We start from the raw sequence: 25,805 nt of genomic DNA, 5'->3' as shown, positions 1-25,805 counted from the left end.
AAGATCAACTGTTTATGGCCTCATATAAGCTTGAAAGGCCGATGACTGAAACGATCCGAGAGAGCACATCTGGTGGAGAGGGTGGTGATCCATCAAACTTGTCCAAATACTTCAAAACAAGGCGAGCACTTTGACGGACTGTCAATCTATCGTAAATCCTTTGCTTGCGTGTTACCGGTGCCACCAGTGGTACGGTGGGGTCCCAGTGAAGTGCAAGGGGGTTCTCGCCCCTCACGAAAAGTGAACTTTCATGCACTTTAGAGGGGTCTAGAAAAGGTGCAACAGGAAAGTCCAAGTAGCAATTCAAAGTCACTGGCTTGAACATGGTGGGGTGGTTTGCCAACGAAAGAAGGTAAGCTTCAAATGGTTACTCATAAATCGAGGTTGTCGTTTCTAACTGATGAATGTCAATCTCTGAGTAGTCACAGTAGTACTTCAGGGTCTCCGACTCAAGTGCATGGAGCAACATAGTGGCCGCAGGTGTTTTAGATGGCCCCTCTTCCACCCTAGAAGCATGAGCTTGAGGCTGCAACACAAGCTCGGGCAAGGGCCCCGACAATTCCTTTGAACTCGACAAGGCAACCCCATCCGCAGTGGTGACTAAGGGCTTAACAGAGGTATCAACTTGGAGCAATGTCTGTTCCGAGAGTTGTTCCTGGTGCTTTTGTGCAGTAGGGGTCCTCAGGGGCACCACATCCACCTCATTGGTGACGGGACACACTCGGTCGTCCGTATCTACATCAGTCGTGGTCATCGTCTCGCACGACAAGGGATCCCTGGAAGGCGTGCAAGCAGCCGCAAGTGAAGTGAGTAAAGATAGGGTCAACGAGCGTTGAACTGGAGAACAAGAGTCAAAGAGGCTGACCATATCGACAGCGAGGGTTCCTCACTAGGCATTTCCGTGCGCTCCAGGTGGTTAGCCACACACACCAACCAAAGCTTGATGGTAGAGGCCTCATCCCTGAGGAGGCGCAACACTTTCTCCAAGTGGGTCAAGATCATTTATTGGAGCTCTGGATGCAGCGATCCTATCAATGGTATAAGCATAGACTCGTGGCTCGTGGTGACCGACCCAAGAGAGGCATGGCAGTGACATCCACATATAGCTCCCCTCGTGTTGTGGCAACTGGGGACGATGGGGCTAGGAGAAGTTGATAACGGAGAGTGACGCCCACTCGACATAGATGTGGCCACAATGTCAGCATAACTTCATGCTTGCTGAGGACAACGACGTTGGGCGAACGGAGAGCAGCCTCATGGGGCAGGAGATGGGGATCGAAGGCGGCAGTGTCACTCCTGATGCCCATGGCGATGACACGGGTACAACAGAAGGAGTCTTGATAGGAGCTGACTTGGTGGTCACGTGCGAGGCAACGGTAATACCTGCCCCGAGCCCACCTATTGAGGGCCACGCTGAGTTCCGACTTTGATGGTTGCTCGATGTGATGTGAAGACGAGTCGCAACAAGGGCAACCTATGGAGCCAACCAACACCCATGGCGCCTCGCAGGAGTGAGTCGTAGTGTCCACCTAGCCCTCCACTGTAGCAACGCCCGATGACGGAGGAGGCATCATGACCCGCCTCACATGCCGGCTAGAAGGCAGGGTGGGTGATGAATGAGCATAACGTCAACGGAGATCAAAGAGCCGAGGTGGGACTGCGACCAACAGCGTCAAGATCTGATGGAGGAGACCTTCCTCGCTGCCTACACAACAACGGTGCGGAACTAGCAGCTCATGGGTACCGGCATGCTGCTACTCCTCCTCCCCTCGCACAGACGAAGACACGGTCCCCACCGGCCGTGCACAGATCTGCGCCGAGCCTGAAAGCTCGTCAACGGGAAAGAACTTGACAAGGTGTAGATTGTCGCAGGATGTGGCCATCGAGGCCGACGCGAGTCGTGGAGGGCGTCAGCCTGGGGCAAGCCAGCGGAGAGCCACGTAGCCGCAGGAGGATCTGAAGTGTCACCACCGGCGCAGCGTGCGTTACAGTGATCTCGGGACATGCCTGTCTTTGCTATCTAAGTGATCTATGACCAGGGTTTGCTCAGTTGCCTCGCGGTTAGCAGTACTTGACGTGGCCGTCAATCGCCCAACCGCAGGCGGATCTGGAGTGTCAACCAGGGCCGGCCCTGGGGGGAGGGTCGAGCGGGGCGGCCGCCCCGGGCCCCCAAAATCCAGAGACCCCATATGTATATGTATACTGTATATATTGGCCTAAAAGAAAACTGAAAAAATTAGATCTGTGCGATTTATATTTAATAATGGGACCTCATTTTTATTCTCGCCCTAGGCCACCAAAATATCAGAACCGGACTTGATGTCACTACCGGTGCAGCGTGCGTTACAGTGATATTGGAACATGGCTGTCGTTACTATCTAAGTGATCTATGACCAGGGTTTGCTCAGCTGCCTCGGCGGTTAGCAGAGCTTGACGTGCTCTAACACGATCTTGTTTCATGACCATGAGTATGGACGTCAGGAACGTGAAAATCAACACGCTGACTTCAGCATCTTTCAGTTACGAAAACATGACCGACAAGAATGATTAACATAACACAGGGAATCAATCATCCTGAAGTCTTCAAGTTTAATCAGGAGTATCTGTTCTTAAACGGCAAGGGGACGGACGAATCTTTGGTTGTTGAATGAGTTCCTATCGGACTGAGAACGAAGCAGATAACGAGCCTGCTTTAGAGTAACTAACACAGCGTTGTTCTCTCGGCCTACATGCCTAGAGAAAGGCTCAAGCTTCACAGTCCAGCACTTTCGAGATTGGAACTCTCCAACTAATGCCTAGCTGATGGGTTTGTTCCAACAGATTAAAGCTTTTCTTAAAGACTCGATCACCACTAAGAAATGTGGCCAGGAATTCATGCAGTTGTTGCTGTACATCTTTGTGGCGACATCATTATGAACCGAATATAATACGCACCATCAACTCCAACATGATGTATTGATGTACGACTTCTCCAAACTGCAAGTGTAAGATAGATCCTGATCCGACGGAAATGTGGGCCAAATGGATTGTCTGTTTAGGAACGAGAAATCATATCATGAAACTGAAATTTTATCCTTCACAGACATGAGGTTCCAATCAAAGTACTAACTGCAGCAGTCACTTGGTTATAACCGAAGGTTACTCGTTATGGCCAGGGTTCGGCTTACCGATCGGAGTTTGGTTACCGAGCTCCAGCGGTAATCGAAAAGTCACGGTTACCGCGATAATAGCTCGAAAATTCAAAAAAATTCGGATAAAATTTATTTGGTAAAATTCAAAATTTAGGAAAAAAAATCGCGATTTTAGCCGCTCGGTAACCGGTCGGTTTGGACCAGTTACCGAACGGTTTTGCCGATTTATTGAGCGGTTTTCTCAAATTTTTCGCATTGTCAGTAACCACTCGGTTTTTTAGGTAACCGCTCGGTTTTCTCGATTTATCGTACGGTTTTCTCGATTTTCAATTAAGTTCAACAAAAAAATCCAAAAAATTATCTCAATCTTGTAAAATCAATAACTAATTCATCTGAGCTTCAAATCAAGTGAAACAAATTTTGTTGGTTTTCTTATAACATAATATACATGATAAAAGTATTTATACTCATAAAAAAGTTCAGAATTTTCTGTGAGAAAATGTATTTGTTAAACTAAGTTAAATGCATAGTTTACTCTTTGCTAATCAAAAATCATGAAACTAATTTTTTTAATCTTTTTGCATGATCCTATGTCATTTAAAAATACATGAACTCATGAATTAGTTATGGTAACATGCAAGATTGTGTAAATATGTTACGATTAGATTAATTCATAACTGACTTATCACATCTCAAAAATTAGTGAAACCACTTTTATTAGTTTATTTATACTATGATTTACGTAGGAAAAATAATAGTAGACATGAAAAAGTTAATTACAGTGCTGTTTATTAACATATTTGCTATATGCTTGTGAACTTTGTAAAAAATAGAGAAATTAATAAAACTCTAAATAAAGTGAAATCAATTTTAAAGATCCTCTTAAGATACGTTTTACACAACAAAAATATATGTTTGCATGTTAAATTTTTCTTTAACATAAGTTAATAACTGAGCCGCACGCTTCAATTTTTTTTTTTTTTTCAAACTTCCTCTCTATAGAATATGATACAAACAACATTATTTTTGAATTTTGTTTTTCACGGAATGTCTTAGAATTGTGTCTAGTTTTGTTTAAAAAAAAATTTGGAATTTTTTATTATTATTTTAATTCAAATTCGGTTAGAGTTCGGTTTTTGAAACCGAACCGGATCGAGATGGTCGGTTATCGTGATTCTTACTCAGTTACCGTTGGTTTTTTAATCCTGGTTCTGGCTTGGTGGTCGGTAGTCTGAAATCTGAATATTGCATATTGTTATTGTCTCATTTTTTTCTGATCGAACAAACTGTTCCTGGCTTGGTCGTCGGTAGTCTGAAATCTGAATATTGCATATTGTTATTGTCTCATTTTTTTTCTGATCGAACAAACTGTTCCCGCACAGTCTCAGCTGTGCGTTTTGGGTTCTAGGGTCATTCATCTGCAGGATGAAACTGGTCTTGCTTGCTCGGCGATGGGCATGGCACTTGATTTATGGCCGTATTGTTTGCTCCCTGCCGGAGCCGAATGAACAGCAAAAACTGTCATTACTGCTGTGAGGTTGATTGACGATTGACTGGACTGCCGCCCTCAACCAACAAAATCATTGCACATCGTAATTGTTTCATAATGGGCTAATGGCCTGCTGTTAGCTACATTACTTCTGTGGTGTAGGCAACCATAGATGTCACTAAGAAAGGGAGAAATTAGAACTTAATCAATGTTTTTGCTCTACAGAGAAATGTAAACACATGTAAATACAGGTGCTTAAATTTGTGAATTTGTTGTCAATAAAGTTGCTGGTAACCACTAAGCATACAACATATGATTCAAATATACACATTCAGGCCTATATTTAGAGCAAACTTGAAGCATATTTGTTAACTTGGGTTACAATTTACAGCAAAATACTGAGGAACTTACGTCGGAGCATTCTCGATCTACAGTCAATCGGAGTGAGGAGGTTTCAAGTATTGTAGACCGAACAAGAGTGATAGTAGAATGCGAGATTGGAGATGTGCTCTTCAGTTGAAGTGTGGTTGACTCAGAAATGCATGGCTGAAACTGAAACATTCGGATCACTTTTATTTGAGAAAGGAATCCGGATTACTAGACAGAGCTGAATTTCCTTGTGGCCTAAATACCTCATCTGCTCAACTTCATAGTACTCTTTTTTTTAGACAGAACTTCATAGTACTCATTTAGGCCTTTGTTTGGATGTCTGGGCCTAAACGTGAATATCAGTTTTGGAAATTTTTATTTATATATGTTTGTTTTTTAATATTTACAAAATAAATATCTATTTAAAAAAATTATAGATCTAACCTACCGTTACCTGTTAGAAGGATAATAATAAGTTATCGTACATCCAATAGACAACACCTTAATATGAAAAGATAGTGTAACTACATTCTAACGTGATACAAAAGATATCATCGTGTTCAACGGATAACACCTTGTTATCGTCCCATTAAAGAACAACACCTTGGAAGAGTCTGGCATCCACGCTCTGGCGATAGCCAACCCGAGGCATCCACACCTGCACATGCTGGCGGTAGCCAGCCCAAGGCTCCCACTGCACGGCACCCATGCTCGAGGCTAAAAGTGATGTCTGCATGTTACATGCGAGCTAAACTTGACATGCATAGATCAGGTGTTGGGAGCAGGATTCACAAATTCGTTTTGGTAACGCTCGATCTAAATCATCAGTTTCGTTCAACTGCCAGTTTGCCAATCCAAAAAGACACAAGTTCACTTGCACCCAGCGGGCTATGTGTGTACTGATAACGTTGGGACAAATTCAGTGAAGCCAAGTAGAGATGAAATGTGACCTGGTAGGCTGGTACATCGACCCAACTGCATAAGCCTTATCACATGGTCCACGATCACTTAGGCCCTAACATCGTGTGGCGCAGCAGCAATGCGCCAATGGACCCCAAGCAAATAATGTGGGCTTTATTTAGTAGAGGCCCATCCAGTCCCGCCATGAGCCCATGAACAACAGCCAGGACCGAGCCTCAGCTCTGTTGGTAGCGCTAGTTGTGACCGAGCGACCGGACTCGATCTCTAAATAACCGTACGGTTACTTTCGTGCCTCGTTGGGGGTTTCCATCACGTACCCTCGGGATGAGCCCTGAGCCAGGTCTAGTGCACAAACGTACGTGTTCAGTGAACTTGTGTATTTCTTGCACGATGTAAGGGCTTATGACCAAGGGCGAACCCACCGTGGTGCTAGAGGGTTCACAAGATACAATGTAATTTTTCGTTTTTCAGCCACCTATCTATAAAATATTTAACTATATGTTATATACGTATAAGAAATATACTATATAAAAACAAGTTATATGGTATCTATGCTTAACAACGCGGGATATTACGGATCCGAATTTGCGGAATCCGATACACCCAAAGATTTCGAAGACATATACTAAGTAAGGTTTCGATCGGGTTATCCGACTCAAATACAACTAGTATCAAATTTAATTCATCTACTTTACCTTGGCTAACAAGATGAATAACTCCCTACCAAATACCATCAGAACTAAGACGGTGTATCGACCCCATATAAGATGGGCTCCTGACCCTTGGAGGGGAACTTCTAAACTACGTAACTATTCACGCATACGCAACTCGACGTAAGCGATATCAATACCCTAGCAACGGGAGATACTTATCAACTTCAACCATAAATTAATCTAGATCCAATCCTCTCCATTATAATATATCTATTCACTTTGCTCATACTCAAGATAATCAAATACGACAATATCCACACATAACGTAAGGTATTACTTCAATTAAGCGTCTGAATTTATATACATAATGTGTCTTATTTCCTACTTAGATCCTTGATATTGAAGATAGCACTGTTTAATTACAGATACATTATTAGACACTGATATTTGACACCATCATATATATCAAGTCTATATAAACGATTCTTAACCCAATAAGTAGGATATCTTAACTCTAACCTAACAAATAAGATAGCTAGGTATTTTTCTATCCGGATCCGTCACTGCTTATGACTCCCTGTCCTCCTTTGTAGGGTGTGTAATGGACGTGAACACGTGTATTGTTTAAGTTTTTCCACGTGTTGATTTTTCCGCCTACCGCCGCCATGGCTAGGGATGGAAACGGATCGGATACGCATGGAATCGAATTCGGATAGTACGATTTACCACATTTTAATCCGAATACGAATACGGATCCGGATATCTTCGAATACGAATACGAATCGGATAGTTCGAATACGAATCCGCATTCGGATATCTACTCGATCTTCGAAATTCAGGTTGGAAATTTAAATTTTTGAAAACTTTTGACTGAAATTTGATAAAATTCGAATGAAATTTGTTCTACTTTGATTGGGCCGGAATTTTACAAATTTTGTTCAAAATTCATGTTGGAAATTTAAATTTTTGATCAAATTTAACTGAAATTTGATGAAATTTGACTGAAATTGTTCCAATTTGATTGGGTTGGAATTTCGTTCATATCTGAAATTTCTAAAAATTTAGCAAAATTTAGTTCCCTGGTTGGCGGATACGGATACGAATCGGATATATCTCGAATTCGGATATCCACATTTGAATCCGAATCTCGAAAACGAATTCGGATATATCCATTTTAGTATCCATTTCAGAAACGAATACGGATACGGATATCCATATTCGCATTTTAACGGATACGGAATCGGATAATTCGGATTTCCTGCCATCCATTTCCACCCCTAGCCATGGCCATGCCTTGCATGCGGAGTGTGGACATGCACCAAAGCGTTTTCCACGCGCAAGTGCCCCACAAAAGACAGCCGTTGCAGCCCAGCCTAGTGCCGTGATGCCGTCCATGGTCCTGGATTCCAGTGCACCCGTCCCTAGTTATAGTAGTAGTAACCGATGCTACTAAAATTTCGTGATTGACCCAGTCTCACTGTATTTGGGACCCACGTCGAGCATGACCTACGTGTCGTCTAGGTAAAACTCATCTTTCTCTTCGCGTAAACCCCTCGATGTATGTACTGTAGTACTGTACCATTCATCTGTATTCACTGTTTGTCAAGGCACAGCGGCAGTCACCAGAAAACCAGACGAAGAGGTGGTAACTTCAACTTCACCTGTCCTGGTCACACCTCCCCGGCTGCTCCCAATTCTTCCTCCTTCCCCTCCCTCACCCCTGGAAGCAAGTCTCCATCTGTGCAGTCTCTATCACGGTCACGCTCTCCACCACACCACTCCACTCCTCGTATGGAGCCGTGCTGCGTGCTCCGCGTCGGCTGGCGTCTCGAACGCTTGCGCGACTTTTACCTGGCCGCGGCGCTGTGTGCGGCTGTGCTCGCGCTGGCGCTGGCTCCCGCTTCGGACGCCACGTCGGCGTCGCTGGTGGGCATCAACTACGGCCGCGTGGGAAGCAACCTCCCGCCGCCGCAGTCCGTGCTGCCGCTGCTCGAGACCCTCGGCATTGGCCGCGTGCGGCTTTACGACGCCGACCCCACCGTGCTGCGCGCGTTCGCCAGGACCGGGGTCGAGCTCGTCGTCGGCGTGCCCGACCAGTGCCTGGCCGCCGTCGCCGACCCGGGAGGCGCCGCGCAGTGGCTCAAGGAGAACGTCGTGCCCTTCCTGCCGGACACCAAGATCGCCGTGCTCACCGTTGGCAACGAGGTGCTTACCGGCAACAGCTCCGCGCTCTCGCGCTTTCTGCTCCCGGCGATGCAGTCCCTGTACGGCGCGGTGGCGGCGCTCGGCCTCGACAAGCAGATCGCCGTGACCACGGCGCACAACCTCTGCGTGCTCGGCACGTCCTACCCGCCCTCGGCGGGGGCCTTCCGCAAGGACCTCCTCCCGTACCTCTGCCCCATCCTGGACTACCACGCCAGGACTGGGTCGCCGTTCCTCGTGAACGCCTACCCGTACTTCGCCTACTCCGGCGACCCTAAGGGCGTGCAGCTCGAGTACGCGCTGCTCGAGCCGGGCTACGCCGGCGTCCCCGACCCCAACTCCGGGCTGCACTACCCCAACCTCCTCGTGGCACAGGTGGATGCCGTATACCACGCCATCGCGGCGGCGAACACTGCGGCGTCGCAGGTGGTGGAGGTGCGGGTTTCGGAGACCGGGTGGCCCTCCGCTGGGGCTCCCAACGAGACGAGCGCGACGCCGAAGAATGCGGCGCGGTACAACAGCAACGCGATGCGGCTGGTGGCCGAGGGTAAGGGCACGCCGCTCAAGCCCGGGGTGCCGCTGCGTGCGTACGTGTTCGCTCTGTTCAACGAGAACCTCAAGCCCGGGCTGGCATCCGAGCAAAACTACGGCCTGTTCAAGCCCGACGGCACGCCGGCGTACGAGCTCTCGTACAAGCCGCTACGCGACAACTCTACCATTGGTGGCGGCGGCAACGGCGGCGGCAATGGCAACAGTGGGTACATTACCGGCGGCGGAAACGGCGACTACTACGACATCTCTGTTGCGGCACGAGACCTTCCGGTGAGCTCTGCTACTACTCCTCTCTCTCAATTGTTCGTGCCTGTATGGATCATGTTTTTTCTGAAAAAAGAGAAGGTACTTTTGGTGATTTCATCAGGCGTTGCTGCCTTACCACTCGAGAATGTTGTGCAATGAGCATCATCACTCATCACTCATCAGAGCACATGCCGTAGGTTGACCACGGTCTGCACGGAAATTTGACGATACAATTAGAAAACATGCCGCACGATCAACACAATTGTTTATTCTCCCAACCCCATCTGCATGCAGATTCTGCCACTCTTCCAATCAGCAAAGTGGATGTGATGATTTTAGAATTAAAAGTTAGATGTGACGCTTACATCACCATCAACGCGATTCTCTCGTCGCTGCATACATGGGATCTTCGTTTAATTCCTAAGGATGGTCGGATGCTCTTAAGATGTTCATACCGTTCCTAATTGCACCCTGTTTAAGAGCGATTAGGTGTCTCCAACTCTCCATAAACCAACACCAGTACTTGTTTGGAACTTGGAAGCACCCCTGCACTGCATAGCACTTCCACAATCGCACCAGGATGCATGCAGATGGAGTCCTGCAAGTGGCGAGGCTTTTTAGAAAGGGTCGCCCCATTACTATATCCGGAACTGATCCATTTGCTGTTTTCTCGACTGATTTTCTCCTGATGTGGTGTTCCGTGTTTGTTTGCGGCTGTGGTCGACAGGGTCGCTGGTGGATGTGTGCGCAGGCTGCAGTGACAGGAGCAGTAGCTGTCCTGATGGTGGCAGTATGGGATCATCGAGTGGTGGCGTCTTGATGGCAGATTGTTAGGGGTAGGTAGATGGGATGGAGCTGTGCAGCGGTCCCGGAGCCGTGGCAACGATGATGGTGATCTGATTTCGTGCTACTCCTGTGTTGTGATTTCTGAGACCGAACTTGGAGTCAGCTAATGCTTTTCAGTGCCATCCAAGCTATGGTTTAGCAGCACTGGTGCAGGTTTTCAGTTTGGTTTTGCCTACAAAACCTTGCAAAGCACTGTGTTTGTTTTATCATTTGATATACATAATAAGGTTACAGTAAATTCTTTCATATATAATATACTATCTCTTTTAATTTCTCCAACATTCAATTAATATCACATAAATCATCAATATATCATACTTATTGAATTGAAACTCTATTTTTTAATAGTCTTTAATATAGACACTTTAGTAAAACACCACCTTAAAGACTAAAACAACATTTATTTAAAAATTAAATTAAAATTTTAAAATGATGTCTATCTAAGACTGGAAGCAGTAGTACTAGCACCACGGGTAAAATTAGTTCTGCTTTGTTTTTGACTATGCTGTTAAAATCGTATCTCTAGACGAAAGCTGGAGGGTGCATCTACGCTCCGAAAAGCTTAGTAACTTCTGCTAAACTGTTCTTTGTTTTTGGAAAGAGGCGCCACATCCCATCAGAATGGACTTAAGGCTTTAAGTGAGCCATTTGGTTTGGCCAAGAAGAACGGACAGATCTTGGGATTAGTGCTTAACACGGGCATATGTTACTAAACAAAGGCTGCGTTCCTACAATCATTGAACCTCTGGTACTGGCCCCCTGGGATGTGCTGTCGTTCCTTTTTGGCAGTTCCTTTGCTGTATATTTATTCGTTCCAACAGGGCCACAGGCACAAAAATAGAGCACTACTTGCTTTTCACTGCGAATCTTCACTGTTTTGGGGTGGCGGGGCCTGTTGACGATCATCGTGGCATGGCTCACTCCATTTGCGCTTTCAGACGGTCGCGCTGCTCATGATGAGCGCGATTCACCTTTTTTTTTTTGGCACTGCGATTCACCTGTTGGTTCATAGGTCGCGTCTGCAGTTCTGCACTCTGCACTTGCGCATCCTCGCGGCCGCACCGCCACCGATCTTCCAGTTACACGGCTACACGACGAATCCACGGTGAGGTGGCTCAAACTCGCGCTGGACGCCCAGTTATACCGGCCCAATATGTGATAGAGCATGACGGCCTCTGTTGTTCCACACCAAACAAGGCAGCGGCCCATCCTGGAGCGGTAGTTACCCAGGCTGCCGGACGCGCGTTTGCCGGCGTGGCCGGGCCCGGGCGCACGGCAGCCCCTTGATGAGAGCTGATTGGGGAGAGGCCGAGAGGCTCGGACACAGCTGATACTAAGTAGAACAGTTGGTCGTGGTCGGCAGTCAGGCAACTCGGGTCTCTCTTATCCTGGTTTAGTAGATATTTAAAATCTTAAAAATAAGTATGTTTGATTGTTTTTATTTATTGTTATAGTTTAGTCTTGTGGGTGCAAATATAAGATCAAGCTTCACTCCGAAGGCATTTATATTTGCTCATATAGGTAGATCACTTATCAATATCATAAAATCGTATTCATATGAGTAATAAATCATAATATTAATTATTATATCTGTTCATATGACCGCATATTCAGTTAACCAAATAAAATTGAACTAAATTTATCCAGACAAATACAACCAATAATGATAGGTGTTGTGTACACCGGAGGCTTACACATGAGCAATTTACACAGAGTGACTACAGAGGTACGAATGGCTCAAATGTTATCACCGGATCGTCCGGTGAGGTATTATTTGATCTTCAACTCTTGGACACGTTTATATACAAAATATTCTGGTGTGAAGCATCCGGTGTGTACAATATAAGCACCAGACCTTTTAGTGCGTTGATCTTCATTCTTCTATACTTGAATTCTTATCTGTAAGAAATAGTCTGTCGTGCATCATCATTGATCACCGGACCTTCTGGTGCCTTGAATTTCCTCTGTCTAGAAGCAAAATGCTTCGGTGTAAACTGTCGATTGAACATCGAATCATCCAGTGAAGGCATTCCTCATCTCTTATCAAAATTGCTTTGGTGTGTACATTCCTAAGCACCGGACCATCCGATGAGGCTAACAGTCTCTGGACACAATGCTCTGGTGAGAATAAATCTCTTGAAACTTCTCCAAATCAACCAAATTTTATCCCGACTGCAGTGACTTCTTTATATATCGCATCCATAAGACCTATTAACACATATACTTGATAAATATATTAGTTCCAATGACTATTTTGTAAATGTTCTGTAAATGATTTCAGAATGTTCAATAAATGATTTGAAGCATAGACTGTACATGATGCCTCTTAATCTGATCATTTTAGTTGTACATAAATATTTTATCGAACTCTATTTATGCTATTTATCAATTTGCCTTCCCCAATATTTATAGATGCTATAGTGTTGCATATTCTCAAATTTCCCTTACGAAAATCATCTTTGGTTTGTGCTCATGTGCTCCAACTTCCATTTCCTGCATACAGGGGAACTCAAGGTGGTGCAGTACTGTCATTGCCTCGATGGATTAAGCTGGCAAGAGTTTGTTCCTCATTGGATTATCCCACTGATGCTGCTGTTCTGATCTGGATTAAGCTGGCAAGAGTACTTTTTTCCAAATAAAAAGATTTGCGGTATAGTTTGCTAAAATATGCACTGATATAGTGATATATCCTGATGTATGGTATGGTTTATCCAAAAATTACTGTAGTGGCAGTTAGTGTTCTTTAGTGGTTAGTAGTTTATCTCCTTTTGTTGAATCTCTTGTTCACTTTTACATCAAATTTTTGGCATCTGCTACCAGCACTTTACCAGCACATGGCACTCAAAATTTTGGCAGACTGCTGGTCTGGGCTAATTGATGAAATACATGGCAGTATCTTCTGTTGGGCTTAGTAGAAGAGGAGAATGGTCCAGTCATCCAGTGGTTCTGGAGAATGGTCCAGTAATCCAGAGACACATGTTTGAATCATGGGTGTCCGTTTTCAGGAAGCTGCACCATCCTGTAATCCTGCTGTGTGCATGTGTCTGTAAGTCTGTTACATATTGTGATTGATGAACAGAGGTACTAGTAGTTTATCGTATGGTGAACATGGCTAAGGCATGTAGTGAATGATGTAAATTTATAGTAAGCGGTGAAATCAGATCATAAGGGGACGTTTGGTAATTGTAGATTTCTAGCGTATTGTCGGTGTTTTCAAATTGAGTTATCGGTTCCCGACCAATACCATGGTGTTTTCGCTCGGATTGGTTCGTTTTTGATATTATGATATTCCCGAGTTCATTCCTATTTCCGGGTTTCCCCCGAGATAAAAAATAAAAGTAAAAACGGTTAGGGATTTTTTTAACTATTTCCGTTCGTTTTTATCCCTATTTATAAGGTTTTTGTGTGAGGGTGACGAACTAATCTCAAACAACGCATATGAAAGCTTAAATTACCATTAAAAATAAAGAATTTTCTCTGTACCTTCATAAAAGAATTCTTTTAACAAAAGATAACTTGATTAAAAGACAATGGGTAGGAATCAGAATTGTTGCATTTGTCAAAAAAGTAGACAATTAAGCACCTCATTTATGATTATCGTCTCGCCTGTTCTGCATGGTTCATAGTTCAGTGCCTCAAATATTTACCCACCACGGAGTGCATCAAATATATTTGGGAATTGACTTCGGAGTATTAGTAAAAAATTAAAAGCTAATATATTAGTAGTAGTAGCCATTTTTTGTTGGTTCATATGTCTATGTAAAAATGATATTGTTTCTTCATTGCAAGTTATTTTATATGTACACATTGATTCTGCTCGTGGTCTGTATTGCACCTGTTTCTTCATTGCAAGTTATTTTATATGTACACACGGATTTCGCTCGTGGTTTATAATGCACCGACAGGAACATTGCATGTTGGTTACTACGGTGGTGACATATTTAGAGTGAGTGTCTTGAGAGCTCTTCAGTCAGTTTGAATGGCAATCTAGAATACGCATCAAAGCTAACCTCCATAATCATGTCTAAGAATTTTCATTGCTTGTTGACTCTCTTATGTTATATTATCTCGACGTAATACTAACAGTTAATAAAGCTTTCCTTAAAAAGATCATTGCAGGTGCAGTCATCCTGGCGACGTGCACCACATGCCTATAGTTGGTATTCATATGCAAACATACAGCTTGGTGACAGTCTTGAATACCATCTTTTGGGTCTCATCTAAGTAGCAGAAACTTCGGTTTTGATCGCCAACATTTCTGACCGTAAAATACATAAATTATGCCGCCAGTACTAGTTTGAGACTTTCCTTTGCAGGGCTACTATGGTGCGTATAACGGAACAGGCGCACAGCAGCAGCAACACGAACAATTGCTCTCATATTTCACAGCAGCTGGGCGGGCAATTCAGGAGAAAAATCCTATGGGACCAGGTCTACAACCTCATCAACCTGGACCCCCTCCAAACCATGACACGTGGCGGCATGAATCAGCATCCATGGCGTCATGGTTGAACTCCACGCCAACCATGGCGTCGTGGTGCAACCCATCTCCATCCTGAGCACTGGTGTGGTCACGGCACGCGTCAACGATGTCGTCGTGGTGAAGGTCTGTCATAGCCTGAGCGCTGTAGTGATCGACGCCCCCGCTGACCATGGCGTCTTGGTGCAAATCCTCTACGGTGCTATCATGGTGCAGACCCTTGCGATGGAAGTTGAAGAATTAAGATCAGGATTAGAAGTAAGAGCAGGTAATCGAGAATGAGATTAGTGGGTTTAATAGGGGAGTTAGTGGTATGGATGCTTCAAGATTTGTGCCGCCACGTGTCATGGTTTGGAAGTTGAAGAATTAAGATCGGCATTAGAAGTAAGAGCAGGTAATCGAGAATGAGATTAGTGGGTTTAATGGGGGAGTTAGTGGTATGGATGCTTCAAGAATTTGTACCGCCACGTGTCATGGTTTGGAAGGGGTCCAGGTTGATAAGGTTGTAGACCTGGTCCCATAGGATTTTTCTCAACCGTTCTACTACTCTGGCCAGCAGATGCAGGCAGCCAGTGATCAAGCACGAAATTCCATTGCCGTAGCACCGTATCATTGGCAGATGTTGCAGTACGCCTACATGCAGAAGGCGCACAACACCGCTCAGCTCCATGCCACGGTCGTTCCAGCGAATGGCAATGCATGTAAGAACTTGACATTTAGCCGCATAGTCCTTTTTTAAACCTAGTTACACACAAGTGCTTACTTAAGAAAAAGTGGTGCCATTCCAGTAAACGTAATAGTTTTGATGTGTGCAAATGCTCAGGGCACCTTGTCTTCAAATAGTACAGTCTACTTTGTTGTTACAGTTTGCCTTAATTTCAGACGATGTACTTCAGACCAAGCATGTTGCTCGATGCTGCAGGAACGGCGACGGATGGGACAGCAGGCGCTGGATCCAGCTCCCAGATACCGCCCGAGTGGAGACCAGCGTCTTGATGGTTACACCTTTCTAAGCGCAGAATTCATTCACGACTGACAAAATGAAGCGCAAGACTAACCAATAAAGAAGTCTCTTAGGTAGCTCAACGTCCAATATGATCCACTGATTCAGCAGCTAAGTTTTCAGGTTACTCAGTTCTGTTCGTTTACACAATTCTGTAGGTTACTCTACTCTCTGTTCGTTTGTTTCTTCTTGCAATAAAATGCCATTCATTGTATTCTACAGAAAGTGTGTCAAGCACTTGAACACTAGAGTTATAACCTGAATTTATTCACATTATTCACATTATTTATTCACATTATTCCACTCCTTTGATTACTACACAATCTGCGCGCGCGCAGAGGAGGAGAGAATGAAACGCGCACTACACGCGTTGTGCCGAGAAAACTAGCCAGTAGAAACCCAAGGCTCAAAGCTTAGTGAGCTGCAAGTAGCTATTCATCTACTGGACCTGGACGTCGATGACCTTGCGCTCCACCTCGGTTTTGGGCACGGTGACGAGGAGCACGCCGTTCTTGAGCTCGGCGCGCACCTTGCTCTTGTCGCACGCCTCCGGCAGCGCCAGCCTCATGCCGTAGGAGCTCACGCTGCGCTCCTTCCACCACCCGTCGCCGCTGCCTTCCGCGCCCTCGGCGCCCTCCTCCTTCTTGTGCTCCCCGCGGATGACCAGCGTGTCGTCCTCCACCATCACCTTCACCTCCTCCCGCGCGAGCCCCGGCATGTCGAACCGCATCTTTACCTCCTTCTCGTCCTCCATGATGTCCCACGGCAGACGGACCTCGCCAGTCGCCGCCGGAGACCTCCGCGACGCCATGGGGAACCCCACTGCGTCGTCTAACAGCCGGTCCATCGTGTCCAGCATCTGCGTCATCGTCCGCATTGGCGACATCGGATCAACTAACCCTGCATGAGTAACCATGTTAGTCTTTGCTTTCTGATCAGAATCCTCTGCTCGTGAGAGGATCATGCAACGGAGGACTTACCGAACGGGGAGATGTCGAGTGGAGCAGCAGCACGACGCGGGCGCCGCTGGACGGCGTTGCCCTGCTGCTGGCTGCCGCTGTTCTGGTTGACCTGGACATCAACGGCGGTGTTGTCCCTGTTCTCCTGCGCCGCGGACGCCACGGCGAGCGAGCGGGCTCTACCGGACGACGGGAACCCGGGCGTCGGCCTCGCCGCCCTCCAGGCGCGGACCGGGAGGCGCGCGGCCGGGTAGAGGCGGCTCACAATAGCGAAGGGAGAGGCCGCTGCAGCCATTGCGCTACGTGGAGCTGGAAACTGGAACGCTGAGAGAGCTGGAGATCGTAGGAGCTCGTAGATTGTTGCTGACTTGCTGTTCTTGCGAAATGCTTTTCTCAATTATCTGGTGGGAGACGGCCGGTATGCGGCGCCTTTTATAGCGTGGAGTGGAGCTCGTGTCACCAGTGCGGTGGAAGGGTGGGGAAGGCGTTGAAGCTTCGGGAGTGGGACAGGGAGAGCTTCGCGACGGCGGCGCGGAGTTCTTCACGCTTGTCGAACATTCTCGTTCGCTCTCCGCCGCTTCGGGATGATGACCTGGATGCCTGGACTCTCTTCAAGGCGAGGATTGCAGAGAGCCCAAAATCATATGGGCGAGTGATTAGCAATTCCCGAGAACGGCGTCTCGGCCTGTTCTGCGAGAAGATTAAATCCCGATCAGTGTTAGCCCAATATAAACAGTCCATATGGGCTAAGCGTGTGGCATTGCTAGTCATGGCCATATGGGCCGCACAAGCAGTCGCACCTTAGAATTCTTTCCAGCCACCTTCTAATCGATCTGGGGGCTGGGGAGCACTTGGCAGCAGGAGCTGGAGCTTCGCTGCACAAGACTAGCCTCTGATGCATGCAACCCACAAGTTGCGCGCAGCGCCATCGCTCATCATCTGCTCCGGTTACTGCCCCTTAGTCTGAGACTAGCCTGTCAGGTTTCTCTTCTCCGATTGTGGTGAATGGTGATGTCCAACAAGTGCACGAGCCCTAATTCCTAACTTGACTAGTACTACAAGTACGAAGAAAAGGATCAAGTTAGGAACAATTGTTGGGCTAATTCGAGACGATGAATACTGTCCGCAGCCAAGGTACCTGCAATGTTTACAGCAATTTGCCCGCATGATGTAACTCAGCATCTCAGTCAAGTGTAATCCTCCTACTAGCCTTTGACCAGCAGTAGAGCTACCTATACGACCAGCACTCAAGCAATCAAGTGTAAATGTGTAATCCTAGCCTTTGATGGGGATAGAGCCATCGATCATTGATCACATCACCGAGGAAATCCTTTCGCAAGACTGGCTAGGTTTCCATTCTTCGAACAAGCCAATGAATTCCAAGTCAAGGATTAGGTGAGCGCGCCTTAACCTGTATTCAGCTCTACAATACGCGTTAAACTGAGACCACCGTCCTCCCCTGCAAAATTGTTTTTAAACGGATCACTGGTCCTGCGAAAAAAATGGAAATCTAGCTTGTCGCCAAACCTGGTAGCTCGAGGGGGGCAGTGACATGATCTGAAAAACCGGCATGTGTCGCTCGTCTGCCAGAATTCCACCTGTCAAGTTGGTCAGAATGGCAGTAGGATAAGGCTGTCTAATACTGTAAATCGGTGGCTTCCTCTTCATCCTCCTCTTCTGGCTAACTAGGTCAAACCCTGTTCTCATCCTCCTCCTCTTCTGGCTAACTACTGTAGAGCTGTATACAGGTATTTGAGTTGTAATCATCTTGGCACCATTGGTTTTCTCATTTTCTGGAATCTGGGAAGGGAGTAAGAGCGTGCACAAATCATAGGAGCAGCAGTACCGGTACTCTACATCACTAGCTCAACTTATTTCGAAAAGATGGAGTCATCAATCCGAACGACAAGGCTCGTTCCACTACCAGAGTCAATAGATCTGACATTTTGGCAATAGATCGGTGGCTTCCTCTTCATCCTCCTCTTCTGGCCAACTATTTGAGTTCTAATAATCTTGGCACCCTTGGTTTTCTCATTTTCTGGAACCTGGGAGTAAGAGCGTGCACAAATCATAGGAGCAGCAGTACCGGTGCTCAACTTATTTCGAAAAGATAGAATCATCAATCCGAACGACAAGTCTCGTTCCACTACCAGAGTCAATAGGTCTGACATTTGCTAGCCCATGTAACTGTTGACGCGAAAAAGCGAAACATTAAGCATCTCGTGTGCAAAGACGATTGGAAGTTCCGATCAACAGTATTCAACGAGCAGCATCTGTGAAATCATAGTCGTGGCGCTGCATCGTTGTGCTTTCGTCGTCACCTACACTAGGGAGGGATCACGTCAGAGTGTAGATGACCGACGGCTTATCTTTAGACGTCGAGATCAAGAACAGAAAGCAATGAGAATTAAAAAAGAAAACTAGGGTAAAAAGAGGATAAAACGAGAGAAAAATAAATTGTATTTGTTCGATTGGATATTGGATGATCTCAATCGGTCATGTCCCTTTGTACTTATAGGGAGGGATGGTCTTACTCCATCTTGAGTCGTAATCTACCAAAACATATTTCAATCCGACTCAATATCTTTCCAAAATCCAGAGCTGATTCAAATCAAAAGTTCCGATCATGTCGGAGAATCCGATTTTTTCAAACATGGTGTCTCGGGTCGATAAAAAAAAAATTTAATCGGAAGTTCCATATAGCCAGAATGTACGATTTTTCGAACTATGGGGTTCTCGAGTTGGACAAAAATAATTAATCTGATGTTCAGATCTTTTAATTTGTTGTTCCGATACAACCGGAAGGTCTAAAATTTTAAAACATCGACCTCTCAGTTTGGATTAAATATTTAACCGGATGTTTCAATGTGCTGAAACTTCCAACTTCAAGACTAGACACCGGATGTTTCGGTGAGGAAAAAATTCTAAACACCGGACTAATTTTCAGGGGCTCCAAAACTCTCTGCAAAAAAAAAAAAAAAAAAAACTTGAACTCGCCGGATGGTTCGGTGCTTTTGTCGGAGGCCTCAACGGACCAATTTCCAGGGGAATCTCAGCAAATAATCATACTAACCTATTCTATGTATCGGATATTCCGGTGATCACACAGCCTTAGCACAGGAACATCCGGTGTTCAAAAAAACCTAGCCGTACTATTTTTTATTATGAGCGCATGCCCCTGTTTTTGGTGAAGCTTGCTTACCAAAAATACATCATCTTCTCTCCTACCTTTCTTAGGGCAATGATTAAAATATCGGCCATGAATACTCCTCAGGACGATGGTAACCAATACATCGACCATGTTTCTTTAAACATCTTGCCACACATTAGGATAGTACCTCTTCAAGTATCGTCTGTTAATAGCTTTAAGCAATCCCCCCCCCCTGTAAAGTTTTAAACAAATAATAATTTTTAGAAACGATACTTACAAGTTTGTACGGACCCTCACAACTTGGAAATCATTTTCCGAACTTGTTGTTTTTCGATCCAATAGGCAAGATAGTCTTCCACACACGATCCTTAATCTGAAACAACTTTACTTTTATCTTCTTGTTGTAAGTTTTAGCTACTCTTAATTTGTCTTTCTCGATCGCTCTCAAAACTTTTAACCTTCCATCCATTACTTCATCAATCATATCCATAATTAAATCATAATAATTCACAACCAACAAGCTATTTTGTTCGGCCAATTTTAGAGCACTAAGATTCACTTCAATGGTTAATACAGTATCTTATCCATAAATAAGTTCATACGGCATTACTTTAGTAGCACTATGTCTAGATATATGATGTGCCCACAAAGTCTTCAATAGAAACTGATGCCATCTCCTAGGGTGTTTCTCTATTTTCTTCTTAATAAGCTTAATCAAAATTTTATTACTAGACTCGGTTTGACCATTAGCCTGAGCATAATATAAAGATGAATTGAGAAGTTTAATTTTTAATGACTCGGCAAATTCATGTACCTGATGTGACACGAATGAAGGATCTTAATCCATAGTTGAAGTCTGCGAAATACCGAATCTATGAATAATATGCTCTAATATAAAATCAATCACCTCTTTGTGTGTCATGTTCTTGAGAGAAACAGCTTCAATCCATCTAGTAAAATAATCCATAGCAAACAAGATAAAGCGATGGCCCTTAGATGATAGAGGATGTATTTTAACAATGAAATTCAAGCCCTAACCTCGAAACAATCATGGTTTAATAATAGGATGCATCATAGCTGCAAGAACCAATTGAATATCACCAAACTTCTGACATGCCTCACATACTCTATAGTATCTGAAGCAATCATCAAGCATAATAGGTCAATAGAACTCAACTCTTTTTAATAACTACTTCATCTTGTGTGTTGATTGATGTGTGTCATATATGCTTTCATGTATTTCACCCATAGAAACTTTTGCTTGATCTGAACACAAACACTTAAGAAACAAACCTTCCATAGTTCGGCGATATAAATCATCGTTCAACAATGTATATTTAAAGGCTAGCCGTCAAATCTTTCTATCAACACCTTTACTCGGATCCTTCAAGCAATCAATTAAAGACATACTCAAATCTTCAGATTCAACCACTTCAATCTTTTCTCCCACTAGAGAAGACACAACTAAACCCAAAAAATCATGTTTGGCTACACCATGATCAACACTTTCAAGCATCGGTCTTTTAATTATAAAGAACTTGTTTATATTAACTTAATAACCAGATGCTTGTTGTGCTAAATTATTTTCTCTAATGTTATCATCTATAAGCACATGATTAATAGCAAAATCATCTAAAACAACAATGATGTCTAAACACTCATCAAGATAGCTATTTAGCGCTTCATCAAAACATTGATAATTACTCGAAACTTATTGTACAACTAACAACGAATCACCAAAAACTTTAATGTTCTTCACACCCATGGACCTTAAAATTCCTAATCCTAAAAAGAGAGCGTCATATTGATCTTATTATTAGTTAAAAAATAATCTAAACGATAAGATATTTCAAAAACAACATCTCTAGGTGACACAAAAATAAGATCAACACCTTTTTCAACCCCGCAAGCTGAACCATCAAAATAAAGTTTTCATAGTTTAATAGATATATAGTCAACTTCTAAATCATGCTTATCATCAATCCGCTGATCAACAACAAAACTAGCTACAATTTGACCTTTCATAAATTTCAAAGATTCATAACTCAAATCATACTCTATAAGTGTATAAGCCCATTTACCAATTCTGCCACTCAAAATTGGCCTTTGCAACATATACTTAACAACATCGGCTTGACATGCTACTATGCAAGTACTAGATAGAAAATAATACCTTAACTTTATACAAGTAATAGAACGATAAGCATAATTTTTCATTAAAAACATACCTTGTCTCCGCTTCTAAGAGACGTCGGCTCAAGTAAGTGATTTTATACTCCTTGCCATCAATTTTTTGTATAGAAACAACACCAATCACATCATCTCCCATGGCAATATACAGACGAAAAGACAATCCGGCTTTAGGCACCTGAAGCACCAGAGGAGTAGACAAATATCTTATGATTTTATCAAATGCAAGCTGTTGTTGTGCCCCTATGTAAAGTTGGTCTCATTCTTTAACCGAAGTATATGTGTAAAATTACCAATTTTTTCAAACAAATTTGATATAAATCTTCTCAAATAATTCACCTTACCTAAGAATTTCTCCATATCTCTTTTACACGTGGGTGCCTGCATTTTTTGTATAGCTTATATTTCAGTAGGATCTATCTCTATGCCCTTCTCATGTATTATGAAACCTAAAAACTTCCCAGCCGATACACCAAAAATATATTTGAGTGGATTCATTTTCAGATCATACCGACGCATCATTTCAAAGGCCAAACATAAATCAGCTAAATGATAACAACTATGTCATCAATATATACCTCTAGTATAATACCAAGCAAATCATGAAAAATTATATTCATAGCCCTTTGATAAGTAGCACCAGCATTTTCAAATAAATGTCATAACCATCCATTCAAATAAACCAACAAAACCAGGATAACGAAAAGCTGCTTTAGACGTATATTCTTTGGCCATAAAAATTTGATTATAACCAACATTACCATCAAGAAAACTAATTATTCTATATCCTGATGCATCATTTGATTAATTTGTCGGCTATAGGCATATGATATTCATCTTTAGAAGTAACTTTATTCAAATCTCTAATATAAATATAAACTTGCAACTTACCGCTACTCTTCTTCTCAACTGGGACAAAATTAAAGATTCAATCTGCATACCAGCATGGCCTAATAAATTCAGCTCAATAATTGGTCTATCTCTTCTTTAATCTGATCATACATATTAGAATTAAACCTTCTAGGTGGATATTATAAGGCCTAAATCCTGCTTTAATAGGTAACCGATGTTCCACCAACTCTCGATCAAGTCTCAACATCTCATGATACTCCCAAGCAAAGCAATCAACGTACTCTTTAAGCAATTCAATTACTTTAGCTTTGTAATCAGCTTTCATATTTTTGTTTATAAACGACGGTCTTGGCATAGTACCATCACATATATCAACCTCTTCTATTGGATCACCCGATGAGAAACATTGACCTAACTTATCTAACTCATCTAAGTCTTCAATAGTCTCACAAATATCGTTCTTATTTGACCGATATTGCTCCATACACTTTTGAAGCCACTCTAAATTTTTGTCCCCACTCATTGATACATTATATCATTGAGCCAGCTATCACAAGTCGGCTTTACAAACATGGGTACAAATCCGTCCTTAGAAACACTAAGGAAATCATAACATGAAAGATCAAGCCCTGACAATCACTTAGCATTGTCGTATCTCCAATTGGTCGAAGCATGAACCAAAGCAACATAGGCCAAAGTATCCGCATGTATTATTTCTACTTCATCATCCACCCATTGAACTAAAAACTGGTGCAAGGTAGATGGAACATAACTATTTATATGAATCCAATCACGTCCAATGATAACGCTATAATTACCTTGTAAGTCAACGATGAAGAAGGCGGTGGATAATGTCCTGCTTCTAATAGTAAGCTCCATAAAGATAACACCTTTAGCCTCATTAGAATCACCTGCAAATCCATTAAGCACCAAGCTGGTCTTCATTAATTTATTTTCATCTCTACGAAGCTTTTTGAAAATTGAGTATGGTATCAAATTAACTGCAGCACCACCATCATCGAGCATTCTCAAAATCGGCTTCCCATTAATATGACCTTTTACATATAAAGGCTTCCAATACCGATTCGTCTCCTTAGGCTTTTCAAAGATGGCTTCTTTTGCCTCCAAATCCAATTGATCCACTTCACCTTCATCCATAGCACGAAAGTCCGAAGGTAACATAAAAAACATATTGACGTCCATATCTTTGGCCAATGAGGCATTATTAGCATGCGCTAGTGAATCACCATAATCAAGTAGCTCTTCATCTTACTTGTCATCTTGCATAGGCACCAATGTCGTTGTTGGTAAAAGAGCTACCATAGGAGCTGTTATAATATCTAGCTTTGGTCTCTACACTTGCTTTACGGGTTGCATTGCTTCATCAATTATTGTTTGCGTAGCCGCTACAATCTTCTCTTTTTGTGTGAGATAAGCCTGAGAGACACTACCTCGGCTGTAGGTATTTAGAAAGTGACTTAATTCAAAATCTTTAGGCTTTGAATCAACTTGGACAATAATAGGTATATGTTTAGACTTGATTGGATTATCAACAAAGACAATCGGTCCTTTGCTAATCTCTTCAACGACCATTTTCATTGAACCAATTTCAATAATATTAGTAGCAATGATCCTTGCCTTATCAACATTAGAATCTGAATTTTGAGTAGAAATACTACTTCCCCTGACCCGATATACTTTCTTTACAACTTTAGCATGTTGAACATCACCATGCCGATCTGTATGCTCTAATCGATCATGGATATGATGTGATATTCTATCAAATACCGGCCTCTATAATGCTGCCCATCCCAGATGAAAAGGAGAAAATTGCATAGGAGGAGAAAGCATTCACATACCGTTATAACCCACGTTGGGCAATGAGGGAATGATGTTGAAGGGGGTGCCCATAACCATGGCACCGATCCAAGCCGCAGGTAGATGTTAGGAGCATGATCCTCCCTTGGTTGATGATGATTGTGTACGCCTTGTCTTGGAGGTGATCTTGGTCGCTTAACTCCACTTGACCGGCTCATATTTTCTTGGATGGCCTTGTCTGTCTTATATTTAGACAATAGTTTCTTGAAAGGGGGCTTGAACTTTTCAACCTTGTTATGTTTCTTTATTTCATTGATCTTCCACTTGCCAACCTCTGGACTTTTTGGTTTGATCATTCTTGGCTTAGCATTGATATGGCCCCCAGGAATTAAAGTGCTAACTACAATCTTGATTGATTATTTACCTTCGGGGATCTTCTCAAGTATCACCTCTCTCAACAAGTTTTTATTCTCCTCCAAAGCTTTATGCCTTTCTTTACCAACGATTACATTCTTCACTTCAGTCGATTCGGCTTGAGTTGGCCGAATTAGGATGCTCTTGTCTTGGAGGTCAACCACATTAACCGAGAATGGTTGTTTGTCTACTTGCACCTCCCCAAATTTTAATCGTCCTTCATTAATGACCGATTGAATCTGTTGATGAAAAATATTGTAATCGTTAGTAGCATGAGGATAAGAATTATGCCATTTACAAAAAAACTCGCTTCTTTAATTCTTCTGATGGCAGAATCACATGATCATGAGATAACTTAATATGTTTCTCTTGTAACAAGTAATCAAAAATTGTATCACACTTAGCTACATCAAAAGTAAACTTAATTTCTTCTTGCCGATTCTTGGGAAGTATCAGCTTAAGAGCTGAGCAAACAAATGGTTTAGACTTAGAAGATCAAGCTCATTCGGCCACATATACATCAACGTTG

General features: G+C 43.4%; 2 protein-coding genes across 2 annotated transcripts; one reads left to right on the top strand and one right to left on the bottom strand.

Moving 5' to 3' along the window:
• The first annotated feature begins 7,961 nt into the window (after positions 1 to 7,961).
• Positions 7,962 to 10,635, top strand: LOC133912039 (glucan endo-1,3-beta-glucosidase 11-like). The gene is made up of 2 exons (XM_062354576.1): positions 7,962 to 9,587; positions 10,291 to 10,635. Exons 1-2 carry the CDS (start codon positions 8,124 to 8,126, stop codon positions 10,381 to 10,383), a joined length of 1,557 nt encoding a protein of 518 aa, XP_062210560.1. The 5' UTR covers positions 7,962 to 8,123; the 3' UTR covers positions 10,384 to 10,635.
• Positions 10,636 to 16,138: 5,503 nt separating this feature from the next.
• LOC133912038 (26.7 kDa heat shock protein, chloroplastic-like) lies at positions 16,139 to 17,443 on the bottom strand. Its single transcript, XM_062354575.1, has 2 exons — positions 16,873 to 17,443; positions 16,139 to 16,792 (listed from the first exon to the last, which is right to left on the bottom strand). The coding sequence occupies exons 1-2, from the start codon at positions 17,144 to 17,146 to the stop codon at positions 16,332 to 16,334; spliced, it is 735 nt and encodes a 244-aa protein (XP_062210559.1). The 5' UTR covers positions 17,147 to 17,443; the 3' UTR covers positions 16,139 to 16,331.
• Positions 17,444 to 25,805: the final 8,362 nt, after the last annotated feature.

Source organism: Phragmites australis, chromosome 3 (assembly GCF_958298935.1).
Source record: "Phragmites australis chromosome 3, lpPhrAust1.1, whole genome shotgun sequence".
NCBI classification, from domain to species: Eukaryota; Viridiplantae; Streptophyta; class Magnoliopsida; order Poales; family Poaceae; genus Phragmites; species Phragmites australis.
This window is presented reverse-complemented; position numbering and strand designations above follow the sequence as displayed.

Bases quoted from the DNA above. Each gene is read 5' to 3' on its own strand.
- LOC133912039 (XM_062354576.1), top strand. From the start codon at position 8,124: ATGTACTGTAGTACTGTACCATTCATCTGTATTCACTGTTTGTCAAGG. The intron at 9,588-10,290 runs GTGAGCTCTGCT...TGTGGTCGACAG, and splicing joins TTGCGGCACGAGACCTTCCG to GGTCGCTGGTGGATGTGTGC.
- LOC133912038 (XM_062354575.1), bottom strand. From the start codon at position 17,146: ATGGCTGCAGCGGCCTCTCCCTTCGCTATTGTGAGCCGCCTCTACCCG. The intron at 16,793-16,872 runs GTAAGTCCTCCG...TTACTCATGCAG, and splicing joins ACTCGACATCTCCCCGTTCG to GGTTAGTTGATCCGATGTCG.